The 23802-nt window shown below is 46.7% G+C and overlaps 1 protein-coding gene across 1 annotated transcript in view; it reads left to right on the top strand.

Annotated features, from left to right (window-relative positions):
* ESR1 (estrogen receptor 1) overlaps nucleotides 1-23802 on the top strand; it is a 345467-nt gene that overhangs the window by 283967 nt on the left and 37698 nt on the right. Inside the window, exon 6 of the mRNA XM_075554364.1 lies at nucleotides 18542-18675. Coding sequence (XP_075410479.1) covers nucleotides 18542-18675 — 134 coding nt within the window. The remainder of the gene's footprint in view (nucleotides 1-18541; nucleotides 18676-23802) is intronic.

Raw genomic sequence — 23802 nt, 5'->3', positions numbered from 1 at the left:
GTGCGTTGTGGCAATGACAGGAACCATGATCTGGGTGTTCCTTCAGGTCTATATCTCAGTTATTTTCTTTATTCTCTACTTTAATGAAGCCCACACTGTTGACCACATCATCCCTGGGGACTGCATGAATCACTCCACACCAAAATCCCAAACTCACTGCCACTGGTCCATGTCGACTCATAGTGACCCTATAGGACAGGGTAGAACTTCCCCTGTGCGTTCTTGAGACTGTAACTGTTTATGGGAGTAGAAAGCTCTGTCTTTCTCCCTTGGAGCAGATGGTGGTTTCAAACTGCTGACCTTGTGGTTACCTGTCCAGCACATCAACAGGATGCCTGACCAGTTCTATGTGTCTATCCAGCAGCCATCTCAAATTTGTCTTCTGACTCTGGTCTCCCTTCATTTTTTCACTTGAGCCCCTTTGTGGTGCAAGTGATTGTTTGCTGACAGAAAGTTTGGAGGGTGGAGCCCACTCAGAAACATCTCAGAAGAAAGACTTGGTGATTTACTTGCGAAGCATCAGCCATTGAAAACCCAGAGAAACACAGTCACTTCTACGCTGATATGCTGGGGTCTGCCGTGAGTCAGACTCAACAATACGGCACCAGGTTTATTTCCAATACCACAGAGTCTCACTAATTCCCTCTGTCTACCTGATTTCCACTTCAACGATTTTGCTAGCCTTTTGTTTATTTATTTGTAAAACTCTCTTCCTCAGAAAGAGATGGCAAACCCTTTGGAGGCAGACACATACATGCCTGCTCCACTCGCTATTATAAGTAGGGTGGGGGAATTCAAAACGTTTGTGGACAAAATAAATGGAAAGAGGACAGAATTTCCCCCACACCATTTTTGAAGGTCCTTGTCATGCAGAAGCTGGATGGAGGTCAGTGGTGTACAGCAAAAATTAGCAGACTGTAGCTGGCAGACTGACTCCAGATGCTGCTATTTTCATAAATAAAGTTTTATTCAAACTCGGCCCCCACCCATTGCCTGATATCTGTGCTGTTTACGTTCAACAGAGTCAGAAGTGAGCCATTGTGACAAAGATTAGATGGCCAGTGATACTTTAAACACTTGGTGTCTGGTCTTTCACACAAAATGGCCACTGGTTACTGATATATGGGTCAGTATTAACACACAGAGGAAAAGCCTATACCTCTGACAGCCGGCAAGTCCATTCTGGACACAGTTGGACTGCTTCTGGGGGTGTCTGACACTGCAGTTCTTTAAGGGACAGAAACTTCATCTTTCTCTCTTGGGGTACTTGGTGGTTTTGAACTGCTGACCTTTCAGTTGGCAGCTCACACGCCACAGAGCTCCTTGCTATTGTTAGTTTCCATCCAACTGGTCCTAACTCATAGCAACTTCATAGGTAATAGAGCAAAACCTGGTCCAGTCCTGTTCCCTCTTCAGGATTATTGGTGTGCCTGAGTGCATCGCTGCAGTGATTGTGCCGATCCATCTCATTGATCATTTTCCCTTACTTTCCCTGACCCTCTACTTCACCTGACATGCTGTCAGTTTCTAGTGATTATTCTTTCTGGGTGAGGTGTCCACAGTAAGCAAGCTGAAGTCTTGCTTCAAAGGAGCATTTGGATGGTGTTTTTTCTAAGATGGTTCATCTTTCTGGTACTCCATGAGATAGTCAATATTCGTCACCACCGCCAGGGATATGCAGGAGAGCACACAGTGGGAAACTTCCCCCTTTTCACAGGCCTGTCGGGAAAGTCTTCCTGGGAGAGGCGGTGCCTGGGGGAGACTTAAAAGAGATTTCTCAGAGCAGCGTGGGAGAGGGTGATGATCCAAGGAGACAGGACTAGCAAGAATTTTGGAAAATATGCATTTGTTCAGAGTTGTTCTGGAGCATAAATTGCAAGACAAGCAGAGAGAAATGAACGTAAACAGAGGTGCTAGGGCCAGATCTCTGAGAGTCTTGTTAAGGAGGTTGGGCCTTATCCAGCCATGGGACACCCCCACCCCACTCCCATGCTGGTTTAGACAGATGGTTCCATACCAAGACATCCCCAACATGTTCTATTTTCCTATATTCTTTGAAAATTAAGTCACTTCTTTACTGGAAAGTGTGAGGTGTTATTATTTCTAATCCGTAGTCTTTTAGAAAGCCGTTGTTTGCATACTTTCCTCTTCAACAACAGCAAAAGGGATTCCTTTTCCTACAATGGTCCTGAGTCGGTCTGTCCTCATCTGTTTTCCATGGTCCCTTCCCTCTCCCAAGATCTCCCTGCAGTCCAACATTCCACCTTCTTTCCCTTCTGACCTTCAGCATTTGTCCCATCTTGTTTTGCCACTTCATGGATTATGCCCCCTCTTCCTGGCACTCTGCTTTCTCCCTCCCATGCCCAAATGTTGGTTTGCCCCAGTTTCCTCTCACAACTTTCTCTCCTCTCTCTCTTTCTCCTGGGCTTTTCCTGAATGAACTCCTGTTCTTTCCTGGTTTCCGCTACGCTCTCCATCTACACATCTCCAGCATCTCTGTTTCTAGCATTTTCCACATCCTCTTTCATGGTATGTACTGAGGAGGAATGACATGACCTTTTTTGGAGAGTCTTTTGGCAAAATCCGTTATAACTTGAAATCCATAGACTCTTTGACACGGCCATTTTAAGGCTAAGAATTTTTTTCTGCCCACATTTTCGCAAGTATAGGAATTCTGCATAAGCCTCTTCATTGCACGTTGTTTATTCCAGCTTGTTTAAACTACAAACACGACCCATTGTTACCCATAGGGCATCACTTCAACACATAGGAACACACACAGAATATTGGACATGCATTTAAGACATGAGGCATATGCTGGTTACAAAAGATGTCCGCTGTATTAAGTGGAAGGAATATGAAAAAGGAATCCAAATGGATATAATTGGTCCTAGCCGATCCTGTGAAATGTGAAACTCAGTATATTTTAAAGGAAGTCACTTCCTTTGCTGCCAAATGAAGACGTTGTGGATTTCTCTGTTTCCTGGTGTTCAGCTTCAGAGGAGTCTGTAAAGCCATCGTTTCTGCATCCAGGACTGTGGGTGACTCACTGAAGTTAGTTGGATGTTTCTTTACAAAGGAATTTGAAAACATCTCCCTTATTTCTCCTTGTAACACTGTGACGATATCCAGTGTTCATGCCTCAAGTCTCCTCCCAGGCTCTCCTCTCCCCCTCATTGTCATCTGAACATTGATGCCAGAGGATCCAGACCAGAAACATTCACATGATCGCTTGGCCCACTGATAAGCCTGGATTGGTCTTCCCTCACCAGTCAGCTCACATATGACCTCTGAAGCCATTTATTAATTACTCTCCCCACCCTGACTGTCATTGGTCCAAATTTATCTTCCTCCATGTACCAAACCCTATTAGCTGGATCATTCAACCTTCCTTTAATATGCTTTGTCATCTCCCACCTCAAACCCTTTTCTGATCCCATTGGATCTGCCTGGGATTTCCCTCCTCTTCCCTCAGACCACCCTTCAAAGTGCTCATCAGATATCACATCCTCACTGAGTGCCTATTGGAAGTGATTAGAATCTGGATAGTGAGGTGCCAACGGGATCCATTTATTCCATCCTTTTGCCCAGGTGTACAGAAGTTAAGTATATTTCTGTGTCCTATGTTTTTTGTATGGCGCTATTGGGTGAGTGTCAGACTGGTACTGCAAGATTGACAGGTCACAGCCATTAACACTGCATACAAGAAAGAGGATGCTATCTGCTCCCGGAAATCGTTGGAGCTTTGGAAACCCGTTAGAGGGTGGCTAGGTGTCAGAATAGGAGCCCTGGTGGCATAGTAAGTTATGGAGTTGGGCTCCTAACCACAAGGTCTGCAGTTCAAAACCACGAGCCACCCCACAGGAGAATGAGGAGGCTCCTTATTCATGTAATCAGTTACACTCTCAGAAACCCACTGGGGTAGTTTTACCTTGTCCAGTAGGCTCGCTGTGAGTCAGACTTGACTCGATGGCAGTGAACTGTTTGAGCATCGTTGAGTTTAAGTTGATTCCATGGGAGTGGGCTTTGATTTATGTTTGCCTGTGTGCTCTTGTGTGGTGGGTGAGTTGGGACAGGGAGGCATCTGATACGTGTATTTGGGGTACACTCAGAATTAGGGGGTCCAGGCTAGCAGGAGACTGGCAGTTGTAACACATCTGAATATTTTAGCTATGCAATAAATAAATGTTCGTGTCTTACTCCCATCTCCCTCCACGCAGCCTGTCCTCCTGGTTAGGTGACTTTCTCTTTCACCCCAGTTCCTTTTAACCTGGGGCTCTTCCCTCCTCCTGGTCCCCAAAGTATTCTTTCTTCAGGTAGTAGATGGGGGAAAGATGGGACGAAGTACACGTTTCTTAAAGTACGTCACCACTGAGTCATACCAACCTCTCTGTCCACTTTCCATGGGCCAGAACCCACCAATGCTCACTGTTTGATGACATGGTCAGCAGGGAGATGTATATAGGAGGAAACCCAAGGAGAAAACTTGGGGCTTTGATGAGTAGTCTTTGGCACAATCTCCCCTTCTGGTGACCAGATAGCCACTCTTCCCATGCATGGACTCACTCTGCTCCTCCCAAAGGAGACATCTCCAAGTCCCATCCAGTTGTAAGTCCACCATGCCCTATGGTTTATCCGTGTTGTGTCTCTTCTCCGTCAGATATGAATGTGACTCCACCTCCTGGGGAGACCTCACCCCGCATAAACACCCAATAACCAATGGTGGAGCAGGGACTGAAGAATTATAACTTAAATCTCCACTTGGAGTAAGGGGAAAAGGGTGGGCTCAACCCGTCACTCTTCCCTAGCAGTAGGATCCGACAGGACAGATATGAAGAGGCTTCTTCTCGGAGGGGCTGGAAAGTTCTTTGCTTTGTCTCGAATTCTGCTCTGGTGGGGTGGCAAATTCACGTTTCTTTGTTCTCCAGGCCCCACTGGCTTTACCTTGAGATCAATCTGTCTCATTTTGTATTCCCCGTAGCCACACCAAAGTGGATCCTGAGAAGTTTGTCCTTTGGGTGGGCTCGACAGCTATCATCACACTTCTTGACAGGACATATTGGGAGCCTCGGGGTTAGGGAACTGAACAATCTATGTTTTTCATTCTGGGCTCCTGATTGCATTGGCTGTGCAGTTGTCTCAGAACGTAATTTGATTCTGTTCTACCTGCTCCTTATTGATCTCACCTGCATCAAACCACACCCAGAGTCTGTTCCTAGGCATAATTCTCATGCCTGTTGCTCGTGTTTAGTTCCTGATACTTAGATCGCCCTTTCACAAGGCTGGTGACTGTTGTTAGCGCTCCTTGCTGTTTGAATTGCTCTGAGTCCAGAGAGCAGCTCAACCCAGCCCTGCACCATCTTTATCACCACTGGCCTGTTTGTGCCCACTCCTCTGTCAGTTCATCTCAGTGAGGCTTTCCTTCCACTGACCCTCCATCTATGCAAATCTCAGACCCTTTCCCCGCAGTTCTCCTTTGCTGATGATGAGGTGGAAAGTAGGCGACCGGACGTCGCACCATCTTCACTCCCTAGGACCACTCATGCATTCTTTTTCCTAAGACTAGATTCCTCATTCCAACCAAATACCAAACACACTGACATTTCTTTGATTTTGACAGGGTAGAATTATAGTGTGGGTCAAACTGTCCCGGTGAGTTTCCGAGGCTGTCAATCTTTATGGGAGCAGAAAGCCTCCTGGTTCTCCTGAGGAGCGTCTCCCCAGTAATTGTGAACTATGGACCTGTGGGGAGCAGCCCAGTGGGGAGCCCACTGTACCACCAGAACGACGTCAAGTCCACGGTGATCTATGGGATAGTCAATACTTTTCATCAACACCACAATAGAACTACATCAATTCTACCTGGAGGTGATTTTAAGCAACAGATTCGGAAGGGGCGGCCATATTCCTTTGGTCTGGTCTATGCCACCAGTCTGAGTTACTTTGTGAAGCAGAACCAGAGAAATTTACTTTTCCATACTTGTAAGACTATTTAACTTTGTTTTTTCTCCATTCCATTCCATTTCTGCTTGAACACAATTTCTTTGCTGTCACCACATCAACAAAAACAAGCGGAGAGAAATCGAATGGCTAACGTATTTGTTATTCCATCTGAGGTTCAACGTGAGTGGTTCTGCCACTGTCCTTCAAGCACAGAGATGTTATGTGATTTGTTTGAAATCAGCTGATGGATCAATAATGGTGTGGACTGCTGAACTCAGGAAATTTCACTCACTTTCCTCTCAAATAATCTAGGAGATACAGCCATTCAAATGGTGCATGTTTCCAGATATGTTGCTTCTGGTTGGACCTCTTCTGTGTTTTTTTCCACACTTAGAAAGATGGTGTGTGTGAGCCTCTGGATCAGACAAGTACTTACGGAGCCCCTGCGATGCAGAACATGAGCTGCTGAACTGTTTCATAACCTCAATATGCAGACACCGCCCCCCACCCAATAAATAAAACGCAGTGCTCCACACTGAATTTTAGACATCTTAATTTGTACCTTTTGCCTTTCCCTGACCCACTTGTATTTTTTCAGGACCGCTAAGTTAAATGTCTTATGTTGGTCTCTGGGGTTGGCTCCTTGTCAGTCACCAATTTTTTTTCACAGAAAAAGAGGCCTCCCTCAGGGCAGCTTCCTCTCTCCTGAGGCATGTTTTTGAAGCTGTACAAGTGCAAGTGCACGTTTGTGAGGGCACTTGATATCCCAGGCAGAGATTCAGGGACCTCGGGGCTCCTGACAAACAGGCTGAAGTTTCTGTCGAGTAGGGACATCCGGGAGGTGTCTTGAGTAAAGAGTCGTTCAGCCGGGTGCCTCCGCGGTCACTGAAATGTGAGGGGAAATCGCAGAACAAAGCCTCCCCACAAGGGGACAAGGGGGGTTTGAGATACTCAGAAAAACCAGACTGGTAAAGTCCATGCGCGAGCTTAGTGTAGCAGGCTGTCATGGCTCACAGTGGGAGTCTGAGGCTGGTTGGCTTGGTAAACTACATTTTCTGATCTTGGACAGAAGCTGTGCTTTTTAAAAAATGAATCTTGTTTTTCCCTCCCCCACGTGTTTCTCAGCCTCAGGAGCACCTCCGGGATTTAGACGGATCATGTCTTCTTATAATCATGTTACCTCCAGATTCTTAGTAATCATCCGTTTCTCATGCTGTGGATTCATCCGTTCCCTGAGAAATGGCGTTGACGGCTTGCTGACTGTGTAGGCTGTTGTGGTTGTCAGTTGTCACTGAATCGATTCTGTCGCATGGTGACCCGTGTGTGCAGAGTTCCACTGCTCCATAGGCTTTGCCAGGCTCTGACCCTTCAGAAGCAGGTCGCCAGGCCTGTCTTTCCAGCTATCGCAGGATGGCTCCAACGGCCAACCTCCCGGTTAGTAATTGAGCGCTTCACCTTCACGCCACCCAGGGGCTCCGGAAGTTAAGGTAGGACTGTGAAAATTAACCCCCTAAATCACAATACCCTGGCCTCAGTAGACAGGTAAACAGTTCCCTGGTGTCAGAGAGATGGTGAGTTTCTGTCTGCCTTCAACACTAACATTGAGCTATACTGGGCAGTTGGTTCACAAATGACCTGCTCACCACCTCACCTTGTGATAATGTTAGTGACAGACAGCTAAGTGTCACAGGATTAAGACATCATTGGATTAAGACATCATTCTAACGATTTACTGAAAATATCATGTTGTTGTTAGGTGTCATTGGATTGGTTCAGACCCATAGCAACTCTTTGTACAATAGACTGAACCATTGCCCGGTCCTGTACCACCCTCATCATTGCTCCTATCCCTGAGTCCATTGCTGCGACCATGCTGCCCATCCTCTCTACCAAGCATGATGTTCTTCTCCAGGGACTGTTCTCTCCTGACAACATGTCCAAAGTATTTCAGACAAAGTCTTGCCATTCTTGCTTCAAAGGATGACCCTTCTTCCAAGACATATTTGTTGGTCCTCTTCGCAGTCCATGTTACAGTCAATATTCTTCTCTAGCATCAGTTAAAGCACCAGGGAGAGCCATGGTGATATAATGGGTATGCACTGGACCAACTACAAGGTCAGCAGTTCTAATCCACAAGCCACTCTTTGGGAGAAAGAGGGGGCTTTTCTACTCCCGTAAAGAATTACAGTCTCAGAAAACCACCAGGGCAGTTGTACCCCATCCTCCCAGGTCGCTGTGCATCAGAACTGACTACACATCGGAGGACCCCTCACAATTCATAAACTGTACTTGCTCATGGAGAACTCATGGTTCATCTATGGATTAGGTGGACAGTTTAGCCCCGTTGAGTTTTCCCTCGTCCAAGGGGTTAGAAAGTTCATTTTTCTGCAGACATTGGACATCCTAAATGTTTTCCACACGAGCCACAACATGAAGGAGATTATTTTGGGTTCACAGCACTGAAGGCTCCCCAAGGAAGCCTCCGAGTTCAGGCTCCACACTCCGTAGAGAAATGCACATGCGTGAGGAAAGGGGACCTGGGAGTTTCTGGAATGTGCCCTCACAGAGGGTCAACGACTGCTGCTGGGTGCTGAGCAACAAGCCTGGTTCTGTGGACCGGTAATAAGTACTGGTTGGAAGGGCAGCGTACTCAGCAAGAAGAGGCCGAGCCAAAATGCTCTCGTGCAAGAAGAGCCCCTCACGGGGAAGTGTGGGAGACTATTCAAAGGGGACAAGGAGAAGGGAGAATTGCTGTTTCCACCTTCTCAGTTTCTCAGCCAAACTTTTCCTCACAGCAGGTGAGCAGGCTCCCTCCCACACGAAGACTTCCTCCCCTGCCGGTGTGCAGGCTGTGAAGTAAACAGAGACTTTCTCCCAAGAAGGGACATTTCTCTATTTTGGCTCTGAGCAGTTATTTTTAACGCTTCGTCCTCCAAACCCTTCCCTCTGTCCTCCTTTGTTTTGCGCTAGAGAGAAAATGTGCTGCCTTTAAAAAATCAAATCAAATCCACGACAAGAAAGATCCACTCCTAGATCAACTTAATGATGTGTTCACCAACTCATCCCCTTTGATCAATACAGCTTTCAAAGTTTCCCTGCTGCAGATAGAAAAACCCCATGAATCTGGGTTTCCACAGTCAAACAGTGGCAATTGTTTTACGGGTACGTCGACCCCTTCTTGACATATGCACACATACATACATCTATATACATGCAGTTGTTTATCTACTGTTGTTAAGTGCCATTAAGTTTGTGTATGACTCACATGCACAGCAAGTGGAGACTGCCCAGTCCCGCGCCGTCCTCACCTCACCGTTGTTCGTGTTTGAGCTCAGTGTTGCAGCCACTGTGCTAGTCCACCTTGGGAAGGTCTTCCCATTTACCACTGCCCTTCCACATCCCAGCACGCATGCTGTCCTCTTCCCTCGCAGACTCTTCTGAGAGTATGTCCAAAGTACATGAGGCAAAGTCTCTCCATCTTTCTTTCTAAGCTGTATTTCCTCCAAGAAAGATGTATTTATTCTTTTGGCAAGCCACGGCTCTTTCAATATTCTTCACAAACCCTATAATTCAGATGCAACAATTCTTCTGTGGTCTCCCTTATCCATTGTCCAGCCCTCATAGGCATAGGTGGCCATTGAAATTACCGCTAAAAGGTGCACTTTTAATTCCATTTTCCCATGAACTTTTTGAAGCTCCTATTTATCATGGAAGCTATAACTGATCCTGAAATACAGGCTTTACTGTGTGCCGGATGCTTTGCATAATACCTCCTTGAGCTTGAAGGATGGCATGACTATTGCTTGAAGATTGATTTCGATTAGCTAGAGACAGACTAGCATTAAATGTAAAATGCTTTCTTTCCAGACCTTTACTGAGGATGTGCCCAGCTTGTTCGTCTGGGTAAACTACAGAAACAAATCCACAGAAGCTCATATGTATGTAAGAGAGAGTTTTATATTAAGGGTAAGAAAGCATCCCAACCATAGGCCTAACATTGCCCATATGTCCAACCCCGATTTACAAAGTCCTCCTCCATCTCACAAAACACACGCAATGATGCCGACTGCAGGAGGAAAGCTGAATCAGTGAGTGTGTAAGCATCTCAGTGCTGGCAGGGGTCTTCACATGGCTGTTCCAGCACCTAGGGCTGCCTCGGGGTAGGTTCGTGTGGCTTCTCCTCAGAAATGTTTCACAGGAAGTGAGCCTTGCCAGCTGAAGCAAGGAACTGTCTAAGGCAGCTGCACCCTGGTCCAACCATCAGAGAGCAAGAGACCTGAGAACTCGAAAGGCAAGGCTCACGGAGCCACTTATCTCTCTGCCCTTCAATTAGCCCCATGTGTTTATCAGCCAGGTGGGCACAATAAACCTTAACTATCTCACCCAGTGTATCACATCTGTCTTCCTCCTTGTCTGCTGTGGCTCCATTCTGGAAGTCTTTATTAACACCTCAGACTTTCTTCCCTGTGTCTGAATGTCTACTTGAGACCTGGAAAGTAAAAGTCAGTGACGAAATCTTGTAATCCAGTCCCTGGAGAAGGACATCCTGCTTGGTAGAAAGTCGCATGGCAGCATGGCAGACAACCTTCAACAAGATGAATCGACACAGTGGCTGTGTCAGGGGACTCAAGCCACAACCACTGTGAGGATGGTGCGGGGCCGGGCCGTGTTTGGGTCTGCTGTACACAGAGTCGCTGTGAGTCAGAACAAGGTCAACAGCATCCGACAGCAACAAATCTTACAGAACGAATTAAAGTAAGCAAGGAACAGAGACAGCGGATAGAACCTCTTGCTGGTGAGATTCTTTCTTCTGGTTGGCGGTAGCTATTGCCAGTTAGTGGATACTAGTTCCAGTCTTGAGGTGCCCTGCTGGCATAGAAGTCACATGTTGGGCCACTAACTGCACAGTCAGGTTTTTGAACCTGCGTGAAGCTTTATAGGAGAAAAATCAGGCTTTCTGCTCTCTTGAACGCTATATAGCCTCACAAATCTACAAGGACAGTTCTACCAGTCCTATAAGGGTCACTGTGGGGGACCAACTGGACCAATTGGATGGCAGTAGGTTTGGTTTAATTTTAATTCCCCTGATGGTGTAGTGATTAGGAGTTGGGCTGCGATCTGCCTGGTCATCAGTTCAAAACCACCAGCAGCTCCACGAAGGAAAGACTGACTTTCTACTTGTGTACATTTACAGTCTTGGAACCCACAGGGGGTTGCCATGCGGCAGTATTGCCTCTGTCACAGTGAGTTTGGTTACTTGGGTCCTTGGAAAGAAGGCAGGAATTAAGCATATGAACTTAGAGGACAGCTGTGAGAAGTCAATGGATATCACAAATGTATCTAGCACAGTTCAAGGCAGTGTGACAAGACGGTTTGTTCCAGACATGTTGTTAAGAAGACTAACCAGGCACCTGTAAAAAATATTTTCCAAATCTCTCTCTCTCTCCCCCCGCCCCCCAGAGTAAATCCCACAGGATCACACAGCTCTGTGAATATATTAAAACTCATTGAATTGTATACTTTAATTGGATGAATTGTGTGATGTGTGAATTACATCTCAATAAAGTAGTTACATATAAATAAGGCCCTGGGTCTGAGAGTTTTAAGTATGAAAACATGGAAGAGTACTAGCAGGACATGTAAGGTAGTTTTTGCATGCTACTAAACAGTGACAGGAGTACCTAGTGGCACCATAGGTCAGCCATTGGACACTAGGCATGAGGTCAGTGGTTCAAACCCATCAGCCACTCCATACAATAAAAATGAGGCTGTCTGTTCTCATAAAGATTTTTAGCCTTGGGAACCCCGCATGGGATCACAATGATTTGAAATCTACTTGAAACCAGTGGGTTTGGTTGGTGATTTTCCAAGTAAGACCCAGAAAAGCCAGAAATTAAAAGTTTGATAAATTTGATGACATAAACTAAATGATTTTCTAGGAGAAACTATCAGAAGCAAAGTACAAAGGAGTCCATTAAAAACACATATCGTCTAGGGCTGCCTTAAAAAAAAACACCACCCAGTGGTTTTTTAGCAAAAATCTATCTTCTCACCATTCTGTAGGCTAGAAGTCCAAATCAGGGCAACAACCATGCAGACTCCCAAAGGGCTCTGAGAGAAGAGCTTCTCCATTAGATCCCGGTGGCTGCCTGCAACCCATGGTATTCCTTGGCTTGTAGATACATTTTCACATAAAGTCTTCCCCTTGTGTGTTTTTACGTCCCCATATCTTTTATAAACCATCACTAGGATGGGATTAGCATCGACCCTACTCTTATAGGTTCTCATATGTGTTAGTCCGGATCGACTAGAGAAATAAATCCAGGGAGACTCATAAGACAGAGCTTTATCTACAAGAGCAATTGAATATTGAGAAAACATCCCAGCCTAGTCCAGATCAAGTCCATAAGTCTGATAGTAGACCACATGGCTGATCCCAATCTATAAAGTCCTCTTCAGACTCACGAAACACATGCAATGATGCAGAAGACAGGAAAATAACAAGCCACTGGGTGGGAAGTCTTGTGGATCCAGTGGCATCGTAAGCATCTCCGTGCTGTCAGGGGTCTTCATGTGGCTCCTCCAGCTCAGGGCACTAGTGTAGTTCCATGTGTCTTGTCAGCTGCAATGTCTCCCTGGGAGTCAATCTGCATCTTGCCTCCAGTGAGCTATTTAGCTCCTTAGTGCCTCCAAATGCTGTCATCAAGCTGTGGCCTGTCAATCAAACTCCACCCCTCCACTCATAATCCTCTTAAATTGACAATAGAGTATATAACTACCCCCATCATGCTACCCCAATTGATAACACTCAAGACACTGTTTCCAAACAAGGTCACCTTCATAGGCCCAGGAATTAGGACATCAGCAAATCTTGTTGAAGGACACTGTTCAAGCCATGTGGCATGTAGCAGGTGGCAATGGCATGTGGCAAAGGGCTAATTACTTTTACGAATTAAGGACACTTAATTATCAGTGTTCAAGAAAGGGGAGGGCCAGGTGAGAGGAAAAAGGATCAGGAGCTGTAGAGAGTATGGTTTTTTAAAAAATGTTTTATTAGCATAAACTTCACATCTCACAGAATTTAATCATTCAATTTTATTAATTTTGTAAAATTTTCTTCTCATACTCATTGTTGGTAGCTTCCCATTTTCCTCCCTCCTCCCTGCCATGGCCCCAGACAATTATCAATCCAGTTACTCTAAATCTACTTATCTGGCATTTCCTATGCAGAAAATCATACAAGAAACAGACAAAGAAAACTCAACAAAAAACAAAGACTAGACAAAACATAGAGAAACCTCAATGAAAATGAAAGCAGAAAACATTCAGAATGGAGCCATTTTAAAGTGGGTCAAATGGGAGGTCAAATGATAAGATCCTGTATTTTAACCTAACTACCTCTGCAGTCATCAACTTTCCAGTACTCTCTGTCCAATAGCAAGATTATTCATATCCCTCAACTATGATCAGAGAACATTCATCAGAGGCTTAATCCACATGGGGCCCTGGCAAGTAGATCTTGAGCTTCTGTCATCCATAGCCTTCTGCAAGCCCTGTGTTCACAATTCAAGCCCTGGTACCATTCCCTCTTTCAGATCTGGATTTTATTATTTACAATCCTTGGATCACACAGGCTTCCATGTGGGCTGTGTTGACTCAAGATTATATTTTATGTGTATGCACTTGTATGCCTGTGTCCCTTGGTGCATGATCCAGGAATAAGGAACCAAATGAGGAGTCATGCAGCACTGAGTGGAGATCACACAATTGGATGTTACCTTCTCAGTATCTCCCTTCACCATGAATGCTGGTATCCCAGAAGTAGCCTAACATGGCCACCCTAGTTGCATAACCACTCCTGTGTGGGAACTCCATCTGTTCTTCTTAGAAAGGCCATAGAAAAGACCCCTAGATTTACTTTGCTCCCTGGGTTGCATTTCTCTATATGAGTTTGACCAATAAAGCCACATTCTCTCTAAGAAAAAAAGAAGTCCACCATGTGAACTGCAGAGCATGTGGAGAGATGGATAACAGCTTCGTAGTCGTAATATATGCAGATTCTGGGAGTTTCCCTAAGTTCTCAGAAGGCCACTGCTTTACTTTTTGGCGTCAGAGAGTTGCGACATTCACTGTAGAATAGCCTCTAGAGATAAGCACAAAGTCAAGTGACAGAGAAAGAACAGAGTTTGTAAAGGTGTCTGCCCCTGGATTGTCAGCAGCTTGATGTCCCCTGCCCCCTGACTCTGCTGCCCCCTGGAGATTCTTTCAGCAATACAGAGTGCATGTGGAGGTCCACCAGAACATTCTAAAAGAAGCATCCAGTGCCATGACGTACACACCAAAACCCTCCCCAGGGGAGACCTGGAGGAGTTCAGGTCCTCGAGAGCAAGTGTGCAGCCAGGCAGCAGGCATGGAGACTGCCTTCAAACCCAGCCTTCATTTGCAACATCCCATCAGCATCTGTAAAGTGACTTTCATTTGACCATCTGCCACACCCTTGATCTGTACTAGTGGAATATGTGGCTGTGCAGGGTGCTGTGGAAGGGGAGTGGTGGTTAGATTGCGTGCCAACACGAACCTGTGTGCAGAGGCGGAGTCTAGCTGACCAATGAGGTCACAGCCTGATGATGCCTCATTGGGTGTGTGGCCTCTCTATAAAAACTCGCTCTCTGACCCTGTGCCTTCCACCTCCTGGGATTTGTATCTGCCTCCAGGAGGAGAGCCTGTTTGGGCCAGTGACCTGGAGAGCTGCCATGGACCCACCAACTTTGGATGCACGTCACTCTGCACCCACTGACCTGTGATCTCCCAGCTTCTCGCTTAAACTTCCTGCATTATCAGCCTGCAGCTAGGCTTGTCTGAAGAGGGCTCCCACTAGTGTTGAGCCCATGAACTTGAGTTGGAGTGGGCTGGGGTTCCTTCTTGATACAAAATTACTTCTTGATATAAAGACCTTTTGAAAAATACATATATTAGTGTCACTGGGTCTGTCTCTCAGGACAACCCAGCCTAACAGAGGGCAGGTGGGTCCAGAATGGGGAACAGATGTAGAAGACTGCCTTGGAGGGGGGTGCTGGGACTCAGCATCACATTTTTGTTGGGTAGTTAGTCCCTGAGTATAAGCTACACTCCCAGGAGACTTCCTGTATCCAAGCAATTTTGGGTCTTCTTGCATCGTAATCACCATAGGCATAACCACACCCACATCAATAACTTCCTTGTAAAGCAAATGGGGCAAGAAACATTCTTTATGGAAGCAATTCCCACAGACTGCTGGAGAGGAAGCCTTAGGCCACTTTCTTAAGGAAGAAAGGCTCAGAGGGGTAGACCATCTGTGATGTGCAGAGCTATGCTTAAAACTCATTCAACGATGCATTGATTGTGATGTGACTGAAGTAGTAAGCAACCATCCCCCAACAAGAGCAGCAACTGTTCCCGGGTCCCCTGTGCATCCACGCGTCTCATCACAGGCATCACAAGAAACCGTGAGCAAGGAATATTTGGTTAATAGATTAGTGAACAGTGGCAGCTCATACAAATGCCCCCCAGACATCACAGGCGGGACACCAAGAGGATTTCCTGGGAGGCATCTGGTGACTCACGGCCTCCTCCGAGGGACACACCCTTCCCAAGGTCCTTCTCCAAACAGCCCACAGAGCCTGGTTGACAAGAGAGGGGGTCCTGCGTGGTGAGCAAGCGTGGGGAATGTTAAAGGTTTCAGTTCAGCTAAGCCCAGAACCAGGAGAGGGTGAGAAATAGGTGGGCTGAGAGAAATATTTGGAAACAGCCCTTTCAACTGATTCTAGACATGACACATCATCGATGTTTGTGTTAGACTGGGTTCTCCAGAGAAGCAAAAGTGCATGTGTGCGCGCACACACACACACACACACACACACACTTACGGGTATCAAGAAAATGACTCACAGAGTTGTAGACGTGGGTAAATCCAGTCTGTGGGTCAGATGTAAAAGTGGAGCATTACCCTGCCTAGCATAGCTTCCAGGGCTGATTATTCCAGGGTGGCAGGAAGAGTGGGCTTCAGAGACAGAGGAATACAAGGTCAGCGGGTCAGGGTTGCGACTAGAGAGGGGAACTAATAAAATGTTTGCAGGTCAGATGTCAGGCCACTGGTGGTTCCTGGGATGGGCAGGCAATATGGCAGGCCATTGACTCAAATCCAAAGAACTGGAGGTTGATGCCAAAAAAATTCAAGAAAACATCCACACAGCATTCTCACCGTACATAAGAATTAGGTTGTATCCCCAGGAAACTTCCGTTCAATTGCATCAGGGCTGTGGCGGAGTAAGGGAGTTGCACTTCATGCTAACCTTTTTACACTGATGAGCTGCTCACAGCAGATCATGGGGATTCCTAAGCCTTCACTGAGAAACTACTAAGAATCCTGCCCAGCCAAATTGACCCCTAACTATCACAAAGTCGCAGCATTAAGATGACGGGAACTAGGAGCCGAGCCATGAGGGACCTGGACATGTGCTGAAAGTCTAGGCCATGGATGACCGGTGCCTGTTATAGCATTGGTATGAGTGGGCATTGACTTGCTGGCAGTGGGGCGGTCTCTTACTGTGCGTCGCGTTGTCCATCTGTGCATTAGATCACCGGGAATAAAGAGATCTCTTTTCTCTATCCTTTGGGCCTGGAAGGTACTGAGCACCTTGCTTTAGAATGTTGCATCAGCATCCAAACATCAAAATTTTAATTAAATGCCAAACGAGAAAATTCTCGAGCTATGATTCTGGGCCCATGGAGGCTGGCTCCCTTTCCTGTGAATTGTACTTGTTGTCAAACCCACCAGCCACGCCAGGGGAGAAAGAAGAAACCCTATGGAATAGCTTTACTCTGTCACCTAGGGTCGCTGGATTCTTGGTGGCACAGTGGTTATGTGTGGAGTTGTTAGCCCCAAATCCTCAGTTCAAACCCACCAGGTGCCTTGGGACAAAGAAGAGGCTCCTCTGAAGATTTATAGCTGCAGAAACCCTGTATAGGGTTGCTATGAGTTGGAATTCACTGGATGTGGGCACCCAGTTTTTTGTTTTATAGGGTCAATGACAGTGGGTCTCTAGCAGTGGCTCTCAATGTTCCTAATGCTAAGGCCCTTTCATACAGTTCCTCATGTGGTGGTGATCCCCCCAACCATAAAATTATTTTCATTGCTACTTCATCACTGTCATTTTGCTACTGTGATGAATTGAGCGACCCCTGTGAAACGGGCGTTCAACCCCCAAAGGGGTCTCGGCCCACAGGCTGAGAACCGCTGGTCTATAGGGTGACTATTACTCTGAGTCAGCTTGATGGCAATGGGGCTTTGGGGTTTTGGCGGTTGTCGTGAGCTGTTGCCACGTCCTTTTCAACTCACAGCGATCCCCTGTGATCCAGCAGAGGCTGCCCCATTGTATTTGCAAGGCTGCAGTCTTGATCAAAGCAGAGAGCTGGGGCTCTTAAACCACAGAACCACTGGGTCGGTTCTAACTACCAACCTTCACATTAACAGCAAAGCACCTGTGGCTTTATCAGAGGTCCTTCCTTTTCTGAAAAAGCCACGGCCATCACGTTGATTACAACGTACAGCAACCCTCTAGGGCTCAGGAGCCCACAGGAGGACGTCCACCCTGTCCTATCGGATTGCTCTGCGTCAGAATTGACTCGATGGCAGTGAGAAGGATCAGACTGAGGGGACTCATGGCGTGGCTAAGGTTGTAGCCTTTATAAAAGGAACCCTGGTGACCTCATCAGCTAATCCTTGGACCGCTAACCTCAAGGTCAGCAGTTCAAACCCATAAGATGCTCCTTGGGAGAAAGATGAGACCATCTACACCAATAAAAATTGATAGCATCAAACTTCTGTCAATTTTGACACATAACAACCCTCAAAGACTGAGTAGAACTTCCCTGTGGGTTTCTGAGACTTTAACTCTTCACAGGAGTAGAAAGGCTCAACTTTCTCCCATGGAATGCCTCGTGGTTTTGACCTGCTGACCTGGAGACACCCCCAGAGCTCAGGGCACTGTGTTGGAATCAATTCCAGGATAGTGAGTTTAATCTTTAGAGACTGACTGCCACCTTTCTCCCAAGGAATTGCTGATGGTTTCCAACCTTTTTTTTTATATCAGCTGAGTGCTTTGCCACTGCGCCTTCAGGACTCCTTCTTTCACCCAGAGAAAGATTTAAATCATGACACAACGGAGAGCACAGTGCTTGGTCCCTGCAAGCAGAGCAGGGAGATCCCACAGGCTTCTGCAGAGAGGCATGCATGCATTCTGAGCTTCTCCCTTCTGAACTGTGCACACACAGTGGGCAAGTTGGGTGTAAATGCATGAATAGCCTCTGATGATAAAAAAGATAGAGGAAAAAACAAACAGACTACATGTCAAGTTTGATTAGCTGCTTATCTTCCAATATAGTCTTCATTTCATTTCCTCAGCAGTTTGATGGAGTAGGAAATCGATGGGAAAGGATTCCATCAAATGATGTTGCATCTCCCTTTGTCCCAGGCAATACGTTTCGTGGTTGCTTGTCAGATGGTGTCTGAACAAAGCCCCCTTTGTAACCGTGTTTCTCTTCCTGTTTGGGTTCACAGAAACCAAGGGAAGTGTGTGGAGGGAATGGTGGAGATCTTCGACATGCTGTTGGCGACGTCATCTCGGTTCCGTATGATGAACCTCCAGGGGGAGGAGTTTGTGTGCCTCAAGTCAATCATTTTGCTGAATTCTGGTGAGTTGATGACACAGGAGAGCTTTGCTTTGGACTGCTGGATATTTGTTATGTTTCTTTGCCATGTACGCTCTACTTACCATAAGAGCAAACATGTCATAAATGAAGACAAATCACTGCCCCACATTTAAAATAGTGTGTCCGTACAGATAGGGAGCCCAGGTGGTGTCACAGGCTACACATCAAGCTGCTAACCACAGAGCTGGTTCAACCCACCAGCTGCTCTGTGGGAAAAAGATGAGATTTTCTTCTCTAGTAAGAATATACAGTCATGATGCGATCGCTGAAGACAAATGGGTGCATAAGCAAATGTGGCGAAGAAAGCTGATGGTGCCCGGCTATCAAAAGGTATAGCATCTGGGATCTTAAAAGCTTGAAGATAAACAAGTGGCCATCTAGCTCAGAAGCAACAAAGCCCACATGGAAAAAGCACACCAGCCAGTGTGATAACAAGGTGTTGAAGGGATCAGGTATAAGGCATCATCAGAACAAAAAATCTTACCATAGTGAATGAGGGGGGAGTGCAGAGTGGAGACCCAAAGCCCATTTTTAGGCCACTGGACATCCCCTTACAGAGGGGTCTCAGGGAGGAGACGAGCCAGACAGGGTGCGATGTAGCAATGATGAAAAATACAACTTTCCTCTAGTTCCTAAATGCTTCTTATCCCCACCCCACCCCTTCCACTATCATGATTCTAATTCTAACTTGCAAGTCTGGCTAGACCAGGGGATGTACACTGGTACAGATAGGAACCAGAACCACAGGGAATCCAGGGCAGATGATCCTTTCAGGACCAATGGTGTGAGTGACAATACTGGGAGGGTAGAGGGATGGTGGGTTGGAAAGGGGCAACTGATTACAAGGATCTACATGTGACCTCCTCCCTAGGGGAACAGACAACAGAAAAGTGGGTGAAAGGAGACGTCGGACAGGGCAAGATATGACAAAATAATAATTTATAAATTATCAAAGGTTCATGAGGGAGGGGGAATTTGGAGGAAGGGGGAAAATGAGGAGCTGATGCCAGGGGCTTAAATGGAGAGCAAATATTTTGAGAATGATGAGGGCAATGAATGTACAAATGTGCTTTACACGATTGATGTATGTATGGATTGTGATAAGAGTTGTATGAGCCCCTAATGAAACAATTTTAAAAAAAGAAGATGCTGCAGAAAAACAAAAAGAATGTACAGTCTTGAAAACCCACAGTGGCAATTCTACTTTGTCCTCTTCCCAAAGCGGGTCCATCTGCCCATTAGGGAGGGACACTGGAACTGTCTAAAACCAAGACAACAAACACTGCCATTGAGTTGATGCCCACTCATGGGAGCCGTATAGGGCAGGGTAGAGGTGCCACTCCGAGTGCCCGACACTGTAACTGGCAGCCAGAGTAGGAAGTCCTATCTCTCTCCCATGGAGTGGCTGGGGGTTCAAACTGCTGATCTTTCAGAGTGCAGCCCAACACGTAAATCGTTACGTGTTGGATTAGGGATTAGGGGCTATAGTTCCAATTTTTTTTCATTGTCAGGGGGATGCTGAGTAGTTTGTTGTTTTTTTGGGTTTTTTTTGTCCTGGATTAGGTTCTATAGTACCAAAGTGTTTCATTGTCAGGAAGCTGCTGAGTAATTTATTTAATTCTGGATTAGGAGCTATAGTACCAAAGCATTTCATTGTCAGGGGGCTGCCGAGTAATTTTTTGGTTTTTGCATGAAAAGGGGGCAGATAGGCCAAATAAATTTGGAGATCTGTGGTTTAAAGTCTCAGAAACCCAAAAGGGCAGTTCTACTCTGTGCTACAGGGTCACTAGGAGTCACAGTTGAATTGATGGTGGGAACTTGTATTCTTATAGATAAATGATGAAGGAAAAACCAACATGACTGTGTTAGTCAAATCCTATGAGTTTTAAAGTGGACATTGAATCAAATGGTTCCCCACCCCCACCTTGCAATGCCCTGCACCTCTTGGCATATTTGCCTTCTTTCGTAGATCTTGGAGATTTTGAAAAACTGAAATAGGGTATGACGTATCTGTTGATACATTAGAGAGTAAGTAGATTAAGCAACCACGTAAAGAAATGGCCCCTACCGAGCTTCCGATCATAAAGAAGGGATCATATTTGAGACAGATTGACCAGGACTCTTGTCAAAATGGACGAGCTGAAACATACTGTTCACTCAGAGATCAAACTAGAAATAAAACGGCAGAGCAAAAGAGCATTTGTTCTTCAACCTGAAGATTGCAGAACGCCCTACGCTGGTCCCACAGAGGAAGCAGTTTCCCTCTGGTCTATGGAGTCCTCCTCAACTCGCCCCTCCTGCTTTCATTTCAGAAAGCTGAGCTCAGAGCGGCATCTGCTACATTTGTTGTGGGGTTGGCTGCTGCATGCAGAGTCACTCCAGGTCACCCAGATGGAAACTATGGTGTGGCCCGAATTAGTACCCCCACTCCTCCCAGCCACTTAAGGCCTTGAAACTCAACACTGGCTCCTCGGCCCGGGAAACTTGAAGCTCACCCATTGCTTGTCAACTGCACGGCAGATGTCTTTCGCCTAGACCCCATGTCCCTAGCCTGCCCCCACGTCGGCCCCAGCCCCACTCATATGGAAGTCACCACTAGTGGGAAGGGACAGGTCTACTTCCGTGTCTGACTAAATCCACTCCACCAGGCTCCCTCTTCTCAGCCGTGGGGCTGAATTTGTGGTGATGGCGTGCACAGTCTTACCAGAGGACCAGCCCCTGCTCCTTGCCTCTAGGGTGTCACTCTCTTATGACGAGTGCTGATCCCTTCCCGTGGGCCCAGGAGTGACAGCTCCAGAGCGAAGACAAACAAGTCCCCACTTCTCCCGCTACTACCCCGTGCCGGTCACCTGTATCGCACCATGGCAATCTCAGCAACCACTCACTAATCAACTGATCAGTGGGCATCTGTACACGAGGCAGGGACTGAATTGCAGAATGAAGTTACGTGGAAAATCACCCCCTCGGTCACGAAGAGGGTGACTATTGTACCATTGAAGTTTCTGGTCCCACTCACACGCCTTGTGATTTTCATGTGAGCCACTTGTCATGGACATTGGAGGGTCCCGGTCCCACCATGGCTCGTTGTGGGATGAGGGTCCTGGGAGCAGTGCCACCGGCTGAACGCTGCCCCGTCCTGAACCTGCTTCTTCTTTGGCAAAGGCTGGCACAAGCTCACGGGCTCACTGAGGGAAGTGTGTCAACATCAGGGACAGCAGGCCTAACAAGTATTAAGACGTTGTTCCCATTTTAACAAAGAAAACACACCCCAAACAGGAAGTGAAATTAGCCAAGGTTGTATAATCAACCAAACCCCAAACAAACTCCCTGCTAACAGGTGGATGCCGACTCAAAGTGACCCTATAGGACAGGGTAGAACTGGCCCTGTGGGTTTCGGAGACTGCGAACTCTTAGGGGAGTAGAAAGTCCCGCCTTTATATCATGGAGCAGCCGATGGTTTCAAACTGCTGACCTTGCGATCGCAGCCCAACTTCTAACCACTGCACCACCGGGGCTCTCTCTGTGTCATCAACAGAGACGGCGCTTCTGAATCTGATCATAAAAACTGATTTCCTTTCGTTTCACAAGCCCATTCCTGGGTTCAACCTTCTCCTAGGGAGATGAATGTTTTTGTTTTAATAATGTATGGGAAAAGGCAACGCTTTTGTCCCCAAACTTTTCATAAGAAGTTTTTCTCTCTTGACCATCTTAGTTCTTGTTGGTGCAAGATCTCTGGGTAGTACACAGAGGTTTGTGTGCAGCTGTTAAAAACGCAAAGCCATTGGTTCCAACCCACACTGTGTTTCCATGGAAGAAACGCCGAGTGGTTTGCTTTCCGTCATGACGACAGCGCAGAACACCATCAGAGCAGCTCTGCTTTGGGACACTGGAGGTCAGCGTGAGTCAGAGGGGACTCCCTGGCAGCCAGGTTGGTTCGAGTGTGGTATCCTTTGCCACACTATTTAGCATGTGGTTAGTTGGTGGATGGATTTCCTTAGCTGCAGGGTTCCTGACCCCCAGGGGGAAGGGGGGAATGTTCAGCCCTCATTAAGAAATCTTTTAGCTAAGACTGTCACCAATACCTGAGCCCTGCAGCTTCCTACTGCCGTGGAATTCCACGGGGCTGTTCTCACGCTCCTCGTACTCTGCTCGGCCGGGTTCCTTCATTTCCTGCTCAGCCTCTTCTTTCCTTCTTAGAAGAAATCATTTGCGGGACACGGGGGGCGGGGGCGGGGGGGTGCGGTTTGCTCTTACAGCTCTTATAACAATCCATACATCAATCATATCAAGCACCTTTGTATATATGTTACCATTGTCATTTTCAAAACATTTTCTTTCTACTTGAGCCCTGGGTAGGTAGCAACTCCTCTTTTTTTCCTTCCTACCCGGGTGAACCCTTGATGAATTATTATGTTAATAGCTTACACCGTTTGATGTCTCCCTTCATTCATGTTTCTGTTATTCGGACCCCTGGGTGGGGTTTGTTTAGGAGTCCTTTATTGCATTTGGTTCTCCCTTTCTCCCTCCTCATGGTATTGCTACTCCCACTGCTGTTCAGGGATTGTGCGTGTCAAGAGCTCTTACCTGTGCCAGCGTAGCCGGATTTGTGAGGTAGAACTGGGGTCATGACAGTGGCAGGGAGGACGCAGGAAAGAACTAGAGGAGCAGTACGTGTGCTCTCGGTGCTGTACTACACCCTGGCTCAGCCTCTTCTTGGGAGCCTCCTTGCTCCTGAGAGGCTGGGCCATTATTTTGGAAATGCAAAGCTTTGAAAACTGACTTGGCTTACAGTGATTGTGGGTCTTTTGTCTTTTTCCTTGCAATGTTTTCCTTTGCTCTCAGTACGGGTGCCTAAGGGCTTGTCTTTTTGATCCCGGACAGTAATGCAGGTCAAATGAGCTCAGTAACAGAACAGAAGCTCCCTCTGAACCCTGAAAACAGCAAACCCAATCTGACCACCAAAGCAAGCTGCGTTTGGGAAAAACGGATCCGCTGGGGAGCACGTCTCCTTGTGGTCCGTGTTGTTCTGGGACAGCAGAGGCCAAAGGAGCGAGGTCCTGAAACACAAAGTCCTGGGGAGTCTCTTTCATCAAAAAGGAGCCATGCATC

This window comes from Tenrec ecaudatus, chromosome 7 (assembly GCF_050624435.1).
Source record: "Tenrec ecaudatus isolate mTenEca1 chromosome 7, mTenEca1.hap1, whole genome shotgun sequence".
In the NCBI taxonomy this organism is placed as follows: domain Eukaryota; kingdom Metazoa; phylum Chordata; class Mammalia; order Afrosoricida; family Tenrecidae; genus Tenrec; species Tenrec ecaudatus.
Note: the sequence above shows the minus strand (reverse complement) of the source record. Positions and strands in the feature narration are given on the sequence as shown.